The 15,680-nt window shown below is 42.0% G+C and overlaps 1 protein-coding gene across 5 annotated transcripts in view; it reads left to right on the forward strand.

The window, feature by feature from the left end:
• Nucleotides 1-15,680, forward strand: part of RASGRP3 (RAS guanyl releasing protein 3) — a 103,525-nt gene that overhangs the window by 85,316 nt on the left and 2,529 nt on the right. For all 5 annotated transcript variants that reach the window (XM_078056170.1, XM_036119096.2, XM_078056172.1 and 2 more), the window contains 5 exons: nt 2,908-3,023; nt 5,792-5,939; nt 9,894-9,930; nt 12,202-12,327; nt 12,663-13,027. In XM_078056170.1, the coding sequence (XP_077912296.1) occupies nt 2,908-3,023; nt 5,792-5,939; nt 9,894-9,930; nt 12,202-12,327; nt 12,663-13,027 (792 nt within the window). The remainder of the gene's footprint in view (nt 1-2,907; nt 3,024-5,791; nt 5,940-9,893; nt 9,931-12,201; nt 12,328-12,662; nt 13,028-15,680) is intronic.

The raw sequence follows: 15,680 nt of genomic DNA on the forward strand, positions 1-15,680 counted from the left end.
CTGCCTTTGGCTCAGGTCATGATTCTGGGGTCCTGGGATGGAGCCCCTCCACCCCACCCCCCAAGTTGGACTCCCTGCTCAGCAGGGAGTCTGCTTCTCCCTTTCCCTCTGCCCCTCCCCCCACCCCGATCATGTGCTCTCTCTCTCAAAATAAATAAATAAAATCTTTAAAAATAATAAAAAGAAGAGTAGAAGTGCCAATGTGCAGAAAATGGAAACATACCTGGCAGTAAAAACTATGACCCCTGATTAAACATCTGCTTTAATGGGTGGGTATGATGCAATAGGATCGTGTCTTTGGGATAAAATGAACATTTTGCTGGGGATGGATGGTTAAAGAAAAAGAAAGAATGTTCTACGTCTTGGATCATCCAGGGAACTATAGTGCACTGGAAGAAAAGTTCTGTGGAGCATGTGAGGCAGCAAGGAAAGGTCAGAAAGGATGAAGGAAGGCATTGAGAAGCATAAGGTCCAGTGGAGACCATGTGTTGATGTTGTGGTCACAAACCCAACTTGGAGCCAAGGAAGGGGGATGGGATCCAGGCAGGAAAGAGTTGCAGCTCAGGAAGGTCTGGAGCCAGGAAACGAAAGACAGAATGATTCTCTCCCACTCTTTTCTCTGAATGCTCATTCCATTATCTGCTGAAAGACTTTCTTTGCTCCATTTGGGGAGTCTGTTTTGCCCTCTCCCCCGTCCTCTCTCTCTCCCTCTCTCCTCCCTTACGCCATCTCTCTTATTTTCTCTCCAATTCCAATTTCATGGGGGAAGGTTGGCCCAGTTTGGATAAATTGCCTACTTTTGGCTCAATCAAATGAAAGACTGGGTTTTTTTTTTTTTTTTAATTTTTTTATTGTTATGTTAATCCCCATACATTACATCATTAGTTTTCGATATAGCGTTCCATGATTCATTGTTTGTGCATAACACCCAGTGCTCCATGCAGAACGTGCCCTCCTCAATACCCATCACCGAAAGACTGGGTTTTATTATGAAATTTGCATACTAAATTTTATTCTACAAAAAGATTGTACTTTCAACATAAATATGGATTTTAAGCTATAAATAGTAGGCACTCTATAATGGTCAATTTTAAGCAATTTTGATTGTAGATAAACATTGATATTGGGACTTGCAAAAAAAGGTAATGCTTTATGATTTTGCACAATTCAGTTATCTATAGATAAACTTACAATGGGTGCTAAGCAGTTATATTTTTAATTAAGTAATTTGATCATTTATATCTTGGTCATCTCCCAAAACACTTCTGAAGCAGTTTGCTACATAGGGCAATACGAATAAAGTAGAATAGACAGAAACCATAGGAAAAAGGGAGAAAGACTTGTTATAATCTTGCATACATGTGTTTCTGGGGAGAACTTAACAAACCTTTTTGAAAATCCGATTTAGCAGAGGGCAATGGAAGGCTCCTTTTATTTTTCTCTGATTATAAAGAGAGTCAGAATCATTGTAAATATGCAAACTTTTCATAAAATAGGGAGAATCCAAGTTTTACTTTTAGGTCGTGGGAATTCTGCTCTCTAGGGATAAACACTGATAATTTGTAAATTATCTTGTATGACTTTATCTACCCCCCCCCCCCCACATAAACACACTCACACCCACGTATGCCTCTGAGTAACATTGTTCAACTATTTTCCTAAAACAGATTCCCCTAAGTGGAACTGCTGGGTCAGAGAGTAAGCAGACTGTTCTCCAGAAAGACTGTGGCTATTGACTTCATCAAGTAATATGAGAATGCCTATTTTCTCATACCCTAGGAAATTACCAATTATCTTAATGTTTTCCTATCTGAGAGGTTTAAAAAAGTTTTCTTTGCATTTCTATAATTATTAGCAGAATTGAGCATTTTCCATGAATATACTGGCCATTTGTATTTTTACTTTGGTGATCTCCCGTTTTCCTTTTATGTCTTTGCTCTCATGTATATTGCAAACAATCTTCTCTGTCATTTATCTTTAAATTTGTTAGCTGAGCTTTTTCGATTCAGATATTTTGCATTTTATGTAATAAAATGTTTTCATTTATAGCTGCTGACTTTGATGTCATGGTAAGAAAGGCCTTTCCTACTCAAAGATCACAAAATATAAAAAATATTTTTATCTATTTACCTTTCATACTTTTGTAGCTTTATTTTTTACATTAAAATATTTAATGCATCTAGAATTTAGTTTAGGGGCAACTGATTTTGTAAGATTATTAGCCATTACCTCAACAGTAATTATTGGATAATTTTTAATTTCCCTATGGATTTGAAAACATACTTTTTGAGATTCTAAATTCCTGCATATACATAGATCTATTTCCAGACTCTGCTATCTGTAGTAAGTTATGGTACCATGTTGTTTTGATTAATGTAGCTTTGTAGATTATTTGATTTCTGATAGGACACATTCTCCCTCATTACTTCTCATCTTAAACAATTTTAGGCTATTCTTAACGTGTTCACTTCTATTTGAACTTTAGAATCAGTTTGTTCATTTAAAACAAATTTTCACTGGAATTCTGACTGGAATTACATTAAAAGTATACTTGAAGTTTTTGGATAATTTAACATTTAAAGCTTCATTTTCTATCAGCATGGTATTGGCATTTGTGAATTCACCAAGCTTAACTCTTACTAAAACTGAAGTCTCAGTTTAGACCTCACTTTCTCCAGGAAACCTTTTAAAATCTCCCTCCTGTCTCCCCTCCCCTCATGGCACCCTGTTTTTATCCTCAGCATTGCACTTATCTTCTTATACCATAAAGGCTTCTTGATTTCATTATCTCCCACTGGATTCTAAGCTCCTTGATAGAATAATATGCTAGTTATCACTGCTTTCCCAGTAAGTTCAGAGCCTGACTCATAAATATTTATTCCATAAATATTTGTCTTTCCTTTGCAGTCTGTGTTTAGAAACTATGACCATGACCATGATGGGTACATCTCCCAAGAGGACTTTGAAAGTATAGCTGCCAATTTTCCCTTTTTGGATTCCTTCTGTGTGCTGGACAAAGATCAGTAAGTTTTAATTTTGTTATATTTTAATGCAACTGTCCTGAGCAGAAAATTAGTGTCAGAGGAGAACAGGGATACCTTTAATGTACATCCTGACAGCTTTAATCCCAGCGTGCTGATGAGACAAGTCTGATGTTTTGCTGATTTTTTTCTTGGTGTCCACAAACATGACTGGTTGGATGAAATCACAGGGCAGACTGCACCATCAGTGTTGAGTGTGATGCCCATTTGCAAATGAGCCCGAGTCTCCATTTCCCACGTTACTTCTGCTTAGCTATTTCATCAACCCCCAAGCCTCCATCAAAAAGAGTAGGGGAGAAATATAGTTACACCTAGGCTGGTAGAGTCCTCAGCATCAGTGGACCTAAGGGCAAGACTAAAACTCACCAAGTAAGTAAAATTATTTTAAGTTACTTACAGTCTTCAGAAAAGCAGGTGACATCTACAGATAGCCAAGAAGTGTCCTCGCTTTGTTTCTCTCTTTGCTAGCTCAAAGGTTGTTTTGATAAATGAAGTAAAAATATATTTCTCTTTAGCTTCAAATGATTCCTGGAAAATTAAATGACTTTAGAGGCTAAGATCCAGCTCATTAGAAAACAATGATAAAATATATACATATTGCAGAGAAACACTGGCATTAGTAATCTGACTGCTTAATTTTTAATTCTGTGAGATTAGTTCCTAGTTTAAAAATCATCTGTAATGAGGTGTTAGATTTTATATTGGTGAAATGTCCAAATTATATCACCTTAGAATTCTTTAATATTTTTGTTGGTGTGAGAATTTTTAAAAAATTAAATCTGTAAGTAATTCAATACACCAAGGAAAGCCTTGATATTTTATCATAACATCTTAAAACCTTAATTCATCTTCATTGTATATCTAGAACAAAGAATACTTTTAAAATAAATTAAATTATTAGAAACATAAACTTCTTTTACAAAATAAAATTTAAGTTACCTGCTAACTACCCATTTCCCTTAGTTTGTTTCTGTCCGTGACATGTAGGTGGGACATGAACTTAAAATCACTTCCTATTCTTCGTTTCTTTTTTCTGCTGGTTCTTTAGATGGACCTGACACTGTTCCAGAAAAGATAATATAAATACATTTTTTTCTAAAAATGAAGGTTTGAAATATTCATAGCTTACATGATTTTTGTCAAAGAAGCTGAGATATGTTGATTTTGAGAGGCGAGTAAAACATCCAGGAGGAGATTCTAGCAAGCTGTAGATATGGTACCAACGTTCAGGAGAACAATTTTGGAGATATTGATTGCTAGGTCTTCAGCCCAGCCGAGCAAGCTGAAGTCCCGGGCATGAGAGCAAATTCTGTTGGGAAAGTTGAGAGCAACATGAGCTTAGGGCCTGAGGACTGCAGCGTGGGGACCCTTCCTCCCACATGCAGACGAAAGGGAGACATGGATCCTGCAGGAGAGCCAGAGAAGGAGGAGCATGGGAGGCAGGAGAGAAACGGGGCTGTGTGGAATCACAGGGGTGCGTGGAGGAGAGAGTGTCAAAAAGGAGAAACCCTGTCTGCATGTCACATGCAGCCAGGAGGTCAACAACGTCAAGTAGTGAGCAAAGGGGGTGCCTGGGTAGCTCGGGTGGTTAAGTGTCTGCCTTCAGCCCAGGTCATGATCTCAGGCCCTGGGATCGTTCCCCATGTCGGGCTCCCTGCTCAGCGGGGAGCCTGCTTCTCCCTCTCCCTCTGCCTCTCCCCCTGCTTGTGCTCTCTCTCTCTCTTTTCTGTCAAATAAATAAAATCTTTTAAAAAAAGTGAGAAAAGGCCACTGAGGACATCATTGTGACAGTTTCAACAGGACGGTAGGGTTAGAAGCCTGTTTATATGGAGGGAAGAGTAATTGAAGGAAATGGGGGAAAAAAACCCTCTAATTAATATTCTTTTTGAAAACTTTGGGAGTAAGAAAAGGAAGAGAGAAAAGACAGGTGCCAGGGATGGAAGCAAGATTGAAGAAAGACATTTTCCAGGCGGGGAAGTTGCGAGCGTATCTTTACGCAGAGGAAGGAGCGGGTGAAGAGACTGCGCAGAACCTGGAAGGAGCTGTGTCCTGGGAGACTGCAGAGTAGGGGATGGGAGCATGACTTCCTCAGAGACAGGAGGACCCAAGAGAGGACAGATGAGATACAAGGAATTCTGAATTGGCACAGAAGGGTGTGGTCTCCAGCACAGGCCGATGTGGAGAGAAGGCAGTATGAAGATCACCTACTTCACGTGGATTTGATCTTCTTGATAAACAAGAAGTCTGGATATGTGCTGGTGGGTGCAACCAGAGGTTCTGTGTGAAGAAGATCTGGAAGAATCGCTCTAGGAAATGGTCTATAAGCCAGTAAGACATGAATAAAAGATTACCAATGGCAGTGGCCTGGATGACATCAGGCTGAATGAATTTGAGAATGGCGGGCCCAGTTATTACAGTTTTTTGCCTTTCTCTAGCAGCCTAATTCTTGCACACCCTATTGCTAGGGATGCACTAGAAAGGAGATTTCCTTCTAGAAGCTACCATTTGGTAATGAAGGAGACTTTCTGTACTACGGAGCACAGGATACACATACGTATCTTCTCCTTACTAAGAGCCTTTGGCACTAAATGCTGTCCTTCAAGGTCCTCTCCTTTCAGAAAGAACAGAGAAGTAAACACTCCCCACCTGCTTTTGGCCACAAAGGTTTGGGGAGTTGGGTGATCACAGTGTGTCAGCCACTTAGCAACATGGTCTTCAAAGATCCCTCCCTTTTCTGATTCTCTTCACAGGGATGGCCTTATTAGTAAAGATGAAATGATGGCTTACTTCCTGCGAGCTAAGTCCCAGTTACACTGTAAAATGGGACCGGGATTTGTCCATAATTTTCAGGAGATGACCTATCTCAAGCCAACCTTCTGTGAACACTGTGCAGGATTTGTAAGTCTGTTTTCCATTGTTTTCTCTTGTGTGTAATTTGTGCCTCATTCTGAGAAGGTAGGAAAATGATACACCAACGGAGTCCATTGTCTGCTTTAGGTCAGAAGTAAAATATGATGGCTCCCTGAAATTAAAAACTAAGTTAAAAAGCAAAAACAGGGCATCTGGGTGGCTTCAGTTGGTTAGGCGACTGCCTTCGGCTCAGGTCATGATCCTGGAGCCCCAGGATGGAGTCCCGCGTCGGGCTCCCTGTCAACAGGGAGTCTGCTTCTCCCTCTGACCCTCCCCCTCTCATGTGCTCTCTCTCTCTCATTCTCTCTCTCAAATAAATAAAATCTTAAAAAAAAAAAAAAAAGCAAAAGCAAACTCTACAGGTTTCACTATGTTCTTTCTAGGAATGTAGGGCTGGTGACAGGAAAGGATAGTGAGGCTTGTTAACTCAAGAGAGCAGTTTGTCTGTTAATCCCTGCCAAGGAAAGTTCGGCCCAAGGAGCCTTGGCATTCATCGCTAATACTCATAGCAGGTGCAATTAAGGGGATTATTTATCTTAGCCAGTTCCTCCCAGTTCTTGCTTCATGTGATGGCAGTCACTAGAAATCCATCATGGCATGGCTCAATGATTCATAATTCAAAAGGAAAAAAAATCTTTTCGGAGGGAAGATAGTTATAATAATAAATAACATTTATTTGGCACTTGACAGTAATGAAGTACTTCCATACATGTTAATGTAATTAATCCTCATAACTAGCTCATGAGGCGAATATTTTATTCTCCCCATTTGCCTATCAGGACAGAGAGGTTCAGAGGGTATAAGTTTCCCGGGACCCTACAGCCCATAATTACCAGAGCCAAGGCTCAAACGCAGGTGTTCTGACCCTAATCCCGTGCTCTACGTACACCACAGCACAGACTGGAGATTGTACACTTCAGTTCCCCACATTGGATAATTCTCTGGCAACTAAGGGCGGCGTTGGTCCTGATACTGAACAAAGACTCATGCGCCCTGAAAGTGTAGTTGTTACCCAGGGTGTAGAAGATGAAAATGTGGTCCTCTAGGTGAGGCTGGCCCAGCAGCCCGCATGACTACTACTCCTTTGTCCAGAGGCCAGAACTCAGTTGTGTTAGCTTCATTCAGCCATCGTGTTCCCCTGGAGACCCATTTGAATTCACAGCTGCTATCACAACTGCCAAAACAACAGTTTTCCCATCCCATGCTTGAAGGATTGGCTTTGAGGGGCCCAAGGACAGGAGTTTGTGTTCAAGCACATACTCCCCTGAGAATGGGTGAATAAGAGGCAGCAGTTACCTCAAAGATGGCCCCAGGTGGTCACTGCAGTGGATGTGATCTAGGGGCAAGGCCAGCCCACCCAGCTGTCCTCGCCCACCCCAGAGAAGGAGAGATTCTTCTTCTGTCAGCTTCACCACTGGGATTTCATCACCTGACCACTTTATCATACAACAAATATGTCTCCTTTTTCATATTTCTTTCCTCTGATGGGAAATCTTGGTTGTATCTACACCGAAAAATGCTGAAGTAGGATAGGGCTGTGTACAACTCTTCTGCAGAGCGGGGCCCCGTGAATCTGTTAGGCCGCGGCTTCGCTCCACCGAAAGTCAGGTTGAGACGTCTGCGCTTTGGTATGGTGTGAGAGCTGGCGGGCTCTTATCAAATCTGTGCTCTCTAGTCCTTCTGGGTATCTTTCCCTTCTATGGAGGCACGGGTTCTGTAGAAGCAACGAGGTGGTCTTTCTCAGGAGCTTCCACGCTTCCCTTCCTGACTCATCAGAGCAGGTTTGCTGGTGCTAGGTTCTTGATGCATCTGTGATAAGGTATAAAGCTCTGGACTTGAGTCTGGAACCCTGACTTTGAATCTCAGTTCTGCCCTTATTAAATTTATGTCCTTGAGCAAATTATTGATCATCTTTGAGTCTCTGTTTTCCTATCTGTAAAAGAGAGTTAATTAGCACTCCCAGTCCAGTGCTCCTTACACCATAGTCCCTCCAAATCCTAAAGCAACCTGAGGTCTCAAATCAAAGGACTGTGGGAAATATTCCTATACACCCATCTCCATGAGGTCACTGTCTCCTGTCTGTGGCTGGCACACTGACCCAGAGCCCCTTCCTGCCTTGTGTCGTCTCCTAGTTATTAAGGAGCGTTAGCAAGCAGTGCCCTGAGTTTCCCTCCTGCTAGGACTCAGGCTTCACTCTATCTTTTCTAGCAGTTCCTGCAGCTTTGCTAATAATGTGCCATATCTGGATATTAGAATGCTTCTTCTTAAATCTTATCCTTTCTTGTCCTAGATCAGTGGCTTTTGCTCACACACAAAACACCCAGGAGCAGTGGCTTCCTGTCCTTCCCTCATGTGACACATCCTTCTTTCCCTGCTCACTAGCAACAAGACCTTGCCAAGTGACTTCACCTCTCGAGAGCCCAGTCTGTATATACATAGCATTGGATGAGTGAATACACATAAAAAGCTTAAAACTGTGCCTCTCACACAACCAAACTTAATAAATGTTAGCTATCATTACTATGGGTATTACTATCACCAAGGTCTCTGTGAGGAAACAATTTCTTATCACTGCAAAGTTTCCCAGATGTGGGACCTTGCAGATTATTTAATTCTCTGGATCGTCCCACTCACCTTTTATGGGAGAAAAGCAAACTCAATTATCTTGAAGGTCCCTGTATCTCTGACATGCTGGGATTACCCCAACCCCACTTCCCTTTTCTGTAGACTGCCCCTCACTTCTTCTGGTCATCCGAGGTAACAGGCCTTGCTGCCGGTTGGTTGTCTTAATAATCCTTCCTTCCCAGGACACATTTACATCTTAATAATGTACTCCGGAGGACCCGCTAACTTTTAAGACTCAAAGGAATCACTTTCCACTGGTGGAATTTCCTTGTCAGAAAGAGGGTAAGGATCAGTCTTCCTGATGCCTTGAGTCACTTCACATTGGCAACTATCTCTTCTTCTTGTAGGGAGGGTCATGAACAATGCCACACTCAGGGCATTGTTCCCCTATCATACATGTAAATGACACCCCCATCAGCCCCAGTAGGCCACCGGCCCTGTTTCTTTCAAAATCATTTTATTTCAAAGATATCAGTCACCTAACCTAACCACTAAAAGGTTAAAAATGGGGGTTTTGCCAGCTTGAGCTAAGCCCACTGAATTCATCAATATTGTATGTTTCTGTGTCCCTGGGACCCGTGTGCAATGCTGAGAGTCATGGGGAAGAACACAGTGTGTCAGGGGGGCGAACACACTACCCACAGGATGATCCTCTGAGCCACCTGGACAAACACCCCCTCCTTAAACTGTAGGCCCTCACATCTCTCCTGAGACACTCGTCACTTACTACATCCTCCTTCCTCTGTGGTTGGCAGAATCAGAGTGTTTTCTGCATCTCCCTGAGCCCTGGCACAGGCCAAACACTGAGCAATCAGAGAATGAATACGTGAACAAATAGATCTTTTCCTTTTCTCTATTCTTTCAAGGCACAAATGCTACTCAGAAAAGAACCTAGCTCCATGCAAATGCTTTAGTGGGGTATGCACCCCGTAGGTTTCTTAATTTCCTGTAGAGGGCGCCAAGAGCAGCTGGAGTGATGAAAAAGAAGGCAGAGGGAGCTGGGGGCTTCCAAAAACAGTGACAGTCTCCCTGGTAAATTGAGCTGAGAGCGCATTATACCAAAGTCCAATAAATGTACCAACGTCAGTTTCCCATCCCGGCTCCCATTTGGCTTTCAGAAAGAAAAGGGAAGCAAAGCTGTTATCACCCCAGCTGCAGTGAGCTTCTATCTGACAGGAAGGGTGTCAGGATCAGCTACATCCTGTTTTTGCTCCACCAACCATCATGCTTCCCAGGACTTCCTTCTCTCTGGCCTTGTTTTTTTCTTTCCCCCAGATTTTAATTCAGGTTCTCTGATTCTTTTGTCTTTTGTTTCAGCTCTGGGGCATTATCAAGCAAGGATACAAATGCAAAGGTAAATAAATGTTATTTGGTAAAATTTTAAAATGGGACATGTGGGGCAGGAATCAAATTGTCTGATGAAACCACAAAAACTCTTGGCATCATGGAGAACTCGGCTCTTTGGACCACTGGCAACTGAAAAGGTAATGTGTCTAGGAAAAAAAAAAAAAAACCTAGAGTTTTGGAGAGCCCCAACTGGAATTTTATAGTTTGTTGTGAGAGCAAGAAAACCATCCTTATCAAGCCACGTACATGTAGCCCCATCTCTAGGATGTCTTGTGAATCATCAGCACACAATTAGGGTGGGAACTCTGGAGTGGGACAGGCCTAACTAAAATACCATATGAAAGAACCTTGTCCTTCATGTGAATAAGCACACACTCATTCCCGTAATACATATGCCTTTCTGCTCTCACAGGTAGCTTTTCCTTTCTCCACTAAATGACAGATTATGATAAAAAAAGAGGAGAAGCCTTAAAACTTATTTTTGTCCCTTTCAATGAATTTGTTCATATAGTTCCCCATTTAATTGAAATTTATAAACAATTACATAAATATGTACTTGATAAAGGCAATACATATGCATATTAATAGGCACTTAGGACTGTGTTGTTACTTATGCATATATGATCATTATATATTATTGGTGTTTAATTTAAGAAATTGCTGGATAGTTTATGCAGACTATTTGTACTGATAGTTTTAAGAATCCGACAATGCTCTTAAAAGATATAACTACAGAAGGAAACTTCTTCATCACAGAATGCCTTCAGATTAATACTATTCCCTTATGGTGTCTTTTTTTTTTTCTAGCTATCTTTCAGGCTTGGGCCTCGTGTTGTATGAACAGAGTTCCCTGAAGCTAGATGGGAGCCACCTTTTAGTCTCAAAAACCTTCCCTTTAGTTCCTGGTATTAGTTGTCTGAGTGTAACTTGGATTTTTACTTTCAAGCAGCAAAAATACTGCAATATCTTACCACCTAGCCATAGTTTTATTCTCGCTTCTGACCCTTAGCCTCTAAAAAGACACACACACACATACACGCATGCACACACACACATATAAACACACTTTTATGGAGATGAAAATCAATTAAGCCCTTGGATCATCTGTGTGTATACGTATTTTCTCTTAAAGACAAGGGAATGAAAAAGTTAAAATAGACTGAACATTTCATTTTAATTTAGTCTTTCCATGATGTCATTACAAGAGCATTTGAAATAAGACCATTTGGGGGAAAAGGGAGTATCTGAAAGAATTAGAAAGGTCCTGTTTGATAGTGAGAGAGAAATATGCTCTTAAAAATTATCCTATCTGGGGCACCTGGGTGGCTTAGTTGGTTAAGCGACTGCCTTTGGCTCAGGTCGGGATCGAGCCCCGCTTTGGGCTCCCTGCTCAGCAGAGGAATCTGCTTCTCCCCCTCCCCCTGCTCGTGTTCTCCCTCTAGCTCACTCTCTCTCTCTTTCAAATAAAGAAAATCTTTAAAAATAAAATGATCCTATCTGTTCAGTAATTCTAAAAGAAATGTAGGACCCTTTATGGGAAATAATTGTGTTGCTCTTTTCCAAAGCAGCCAAAGTTTTCTACCCCAAGCAGCAATTAATAGTCTGCTTTCTTAACTAAAAGCGTTCTAATGGGGGATTTCACAGAGTCTACTGCTGTTTCAAAGCCATAAAGTCAAATCTGGAACATAATACTAGGCATAAGCCCACCTTGTTTTCTGTTTCTATGCAAAGAAAGAAAGCAGGACATAAAATCACTTGTTCTGGAAAAGATTTGGAGGAATGAAGAAGAATAAAAAAAATGCAAGTGAATACTGAATGAAGGGACACCTCGCTGTAGATGAAGAGAGGCAGCTCTTGGTCCTGGGAGACACTAGAAGCTGGGGTTTCTTCCCCTCATTCTGGCTCAGGGAGCCTCTTGATGGAGAATCTGTCTTGGCCTGGGAGAAAACCCCAGTCCCATGGAATTTGCATTTAGTTTGGGGCAAAGGCAACTCCTCACTAGGTCTGTCCCCTGCTTGTTTGCTCCCCAGCACCTGGATGAATTGTGCAGAAGAAGAAGTTGAACAAATGTGAGAGGAATCCCAGGAAGGCTAGCAAGTCCCACTGGCCCTTTTCCAGCCCCTGGCCACACCCTGCAGGCCTGAGCCGTACTCTGAGTCAACACGGGAAGGGGGATGGGGAGGGCATAGCCAACAGCTCAGGTGCCACCCTGGAAACCCAGTCAGCACCACATGCATTGGTTCCCACTAATCGTCTGTGATACTTTGGGATTTTTCAGACTGTGGAGCCAATTGTCACAAACAGTGCAAAGACCTCCTGGTTCTGGCCTGTAGGAGATTTGCCCGGGCGCCCTCCTTGGGCAGTAGTCATGGGTCGCTGCCTGGAAGTCCCTCGTTGCCCCCAGGTAATAGCCTCTGCTTTCTTTTCTACCTCGATTTCTTTCTGCTTGCCTTCCCACACTTGGACTTCTGTTGGGTTCTGGATCTGAACCTGCTCAGAGTCCTCGCCACCAAGACTTACTTCAGGGTGAGTTGCTATGGCTACACCCTTGACTCCCACTTGCTTCTCTCTGCTTTCAGGTCTCACTTCTATGCAACTCACCTGCAGCCCGTTTGGGTCTACCTCTCGTCTGTCCCTCTAGGGCCTTGCCCATTGGACTCCTGTTGTTTGCACCAACTTTGATGGTTTGCTATAAAGTGATCAGATGTCAAATAATCACAACAGTCTCCCCCCTTTCAGTGCAGGATGAGGTGTTCGAGTTCCCTGGCGTCACTGCTAGACACCGAGACCTGGACAGCAGAGCCATCACGCTGGTCACAGGCTCTTCTCGCAAGATCTCCGTGAGGCTGCAGCGGGCTACCACCAGCCAGGCCACCCAGACCGAACCTGTATGGTCAGAGGCTGGCTGGGGGGACTCAGGGTCCCACACCTTCCCCAAAATGAAATCCAAGTTCCATGACAAAGCAGCAAAGGACAAGGGTTTTGCCAAGTGGGAAAACGAGAAGCCCAGGGTGCAGGCTGGCGTGGATGTGGTTGACCGGGGCACCGAGTTCGAGCCTGACCAGGATGAAGCAGATGTGGGTGAGACCAGACAGGACGGTGAGGTCAGTTCTGGGTCAAACTACAAGTAAAATCACAGGAAGGAGGCTCAAAGGGGCCAAGACGAACATTATAGTGAGTCCAGGAGACAGCCTCATAGTTTTGAGAGCTGAATGGTTGGGCATTAACACATACTACTTTTCATCTTGCTGTTGGCTAGTTATGTGATCCCAGGCAAATTATTTCTTCTCTTTGCACCTCAGTTTCATCATGTATAAAATGGAACCAGATGGGTTCTAAAGCTTAGTGAGGCTGCCATTTCTGTGTACTAAAATGATATCCCAAGGATCCATGACTTACTGGGTGTACCCGATAGGCCAGTACCCTATACCAGTCTGTTTAGTTTTCCAAGCTAGAATCAGGGCCCAAACTCAGGGTGGGGGAGAGAGAGTGATGGGCAGTGGAAGCAAAAGACTTGCAGATAGAGAAGAGTGGCTTTTGACAGCATCATGGAGAAGGGGGTGGTGAGAATCAGAGGCATGAGAGACTCAAGGTTCTATAAACCAGGCTTTGGCTCCACATAAAAATTACATTCACATCATCCAAGCATATGGAATTTGTTAGAATAAGCTGAAAATATAAATTGATTCAAGATAGACTTAGATAAATTTATTAGTCAACAGTCCATAGTGTATTGAGAAGAAAGATTTGGGGAAATTGGTGTCGTATTCCTAACCTTTCAAGCTGTGCCATGGAGGACAGCCATCACCTCTCTATGGAGATAGACTTAGATAAATTTATTAGTCAACAGTCCATAGTGTATTGAGAAGAAAGATTTGGGGAAATTGGTGTCGTATTCCTAACCTTTCAAGCTGTGCCATGGAGGACAGCCATCACCTCTCTATGGAGTCGTTCTCATAAACAGAATTATTGGGTTAGGCAGAGATCCTATTGGATCAAGCCAGTGCTCTTTATTCTTAGGTGGTCCTCCACATTCCACTCTTTAGGAGACCTAAACACACAGTCTCCTTGGTTTCCCATGATGAGAAAAACTCCAATGACCTTTAACCAAAATTCCTCTAGTTCCTTCCTCATTGAAGACAATTAATAAGGAGGCCACAAATTATCTTCAGTCTCATGCAGTTTATTGTAAGTTCCTGCTGAGCCACTTCTTTTTCCTTTCTTGTAACACCAGCTTTTGAAAACAGCCATATTGAGACCTAATTTATGGACTATAGAACATACTAATTTAAAGTATATATATAATTCAGTGGTTTTTAGTAGTCACAGAGATACACAACCATCACTACAATCTAATTATAGAACATTTACATCATCCCCTGGGGATGCCTGGATCACTCAGTTGGTTGAGCATCCGGCTCTTGATTTCAGCTCAGGTCATGATCTCATGGTGGTGGGATCGAGCCCCACATCAGGCTCCACACTCAGCGTGGAGTCTGCTTGTCCCTCTCCCTCTATTCCTCCCCCCACCCACTTGTGCTCTCTCCCTCTCTAAAATAAGTAAATAAATAAAATCTTAAAAAAAAAACAAAAACACTTACATCATTCCCAAATGTACCCATTAGCGGTCACAGCTCATCTCCCCTACCTCATCGCAGCCCTAGGCAATGCACTAATTTACTCTCTGTCTCTATAGATTTGCAATGCCAACTTTATTTCTAACATTTCTTCATTGATTATCTTGACAAATATTTCAGTCCTATCCTTCCATTTCTTCTACTGCCTGGCAAGTTCAAGCTGGGTATATAAAGGTAAATAAGAAAATGGTCCTGATATTATAACAGAAGAAGATATCCTAGGGAAGGGATCTTGACCTGGGGTCTAAATAAGGGCCTCAAGGAGTTCCTGAAAGTGTATTATACTATATGTGAAATTACATATGGACATATGCTCATTTCTGGAGAAAGGGTCGACAGCATTGAACAGATACTCAAGGGAGTCTATGACACTCCCAAAAAGTGAGAAATCACTGTGCAAGATTCTTTGAAATTGTGCTAGTCACCCCATTACCACCTAAGCCTGTGGAGGCTGTTTCCATGAGCAATGTGGCTATAATTAAAATCTCATGAAAAACAAGAGCTTCTATGGGTAGAGTCGTAGGATGCCTACCTAGAGCTTTCATGATGGTGCTCACCTTGTGGACCACCTCTGAATTCAGAGGAGTACCTGCTTTTGCTTAATAAACTGTGAAACTAGCTATGAGCTCACTTCTATTTGCCTAGCACTGTTTAGAGTACTTAAACCTTGCTCCTGGCTTAGGAGAAATTCACTGCCTGTTAGATGTAGGACAATAACTTACATGAGTAGGATTTCCTGATCTTCAATAAGGAAATAGAGACAAAAATCTGGATTTTTTAAATTTAATTTTCTTCTTTGAAAATTGAATATTTATATTCAAGTATTATCTTACCCTTTCAATTTTCTCATGTCATAAATCATAGAGATGGTTCACTGACTACTAGTATTCAATTTCATGTGTGCTAATTAAGGAAGACAGTATGTTTGTATATATAATGCATATGGTATACATTGTCCTTCTCATCCAAATCAGTAACAAATGAAAAGATTATTTACCCTTGTTGAGGGAATAAAGTAAAAAGGAAAAAATGTGACAAAATTACATCAGGGTTGAGTATGTAGACAAAGGGGTTTTCATATTTAAGAATTTTTTTCTGCCAGGCAAGGCAATGAATGGCA

The sequence above is a fragment of the Halichoerus grypus genome, chromosome 10 (genome assembly GCF_964656455.1).
Source record: "Halichoerus grypus chromosome 10, mHalGry1.hap1.1, whole genome shotgun sequence".
In the NCBI taxonomy this organism is placed as follows: Eukaryota; Metazoa; Chordata; class Mammalia; order Carnivora; family Phocidae; genus Halichoerus; species Halichoerus grypus.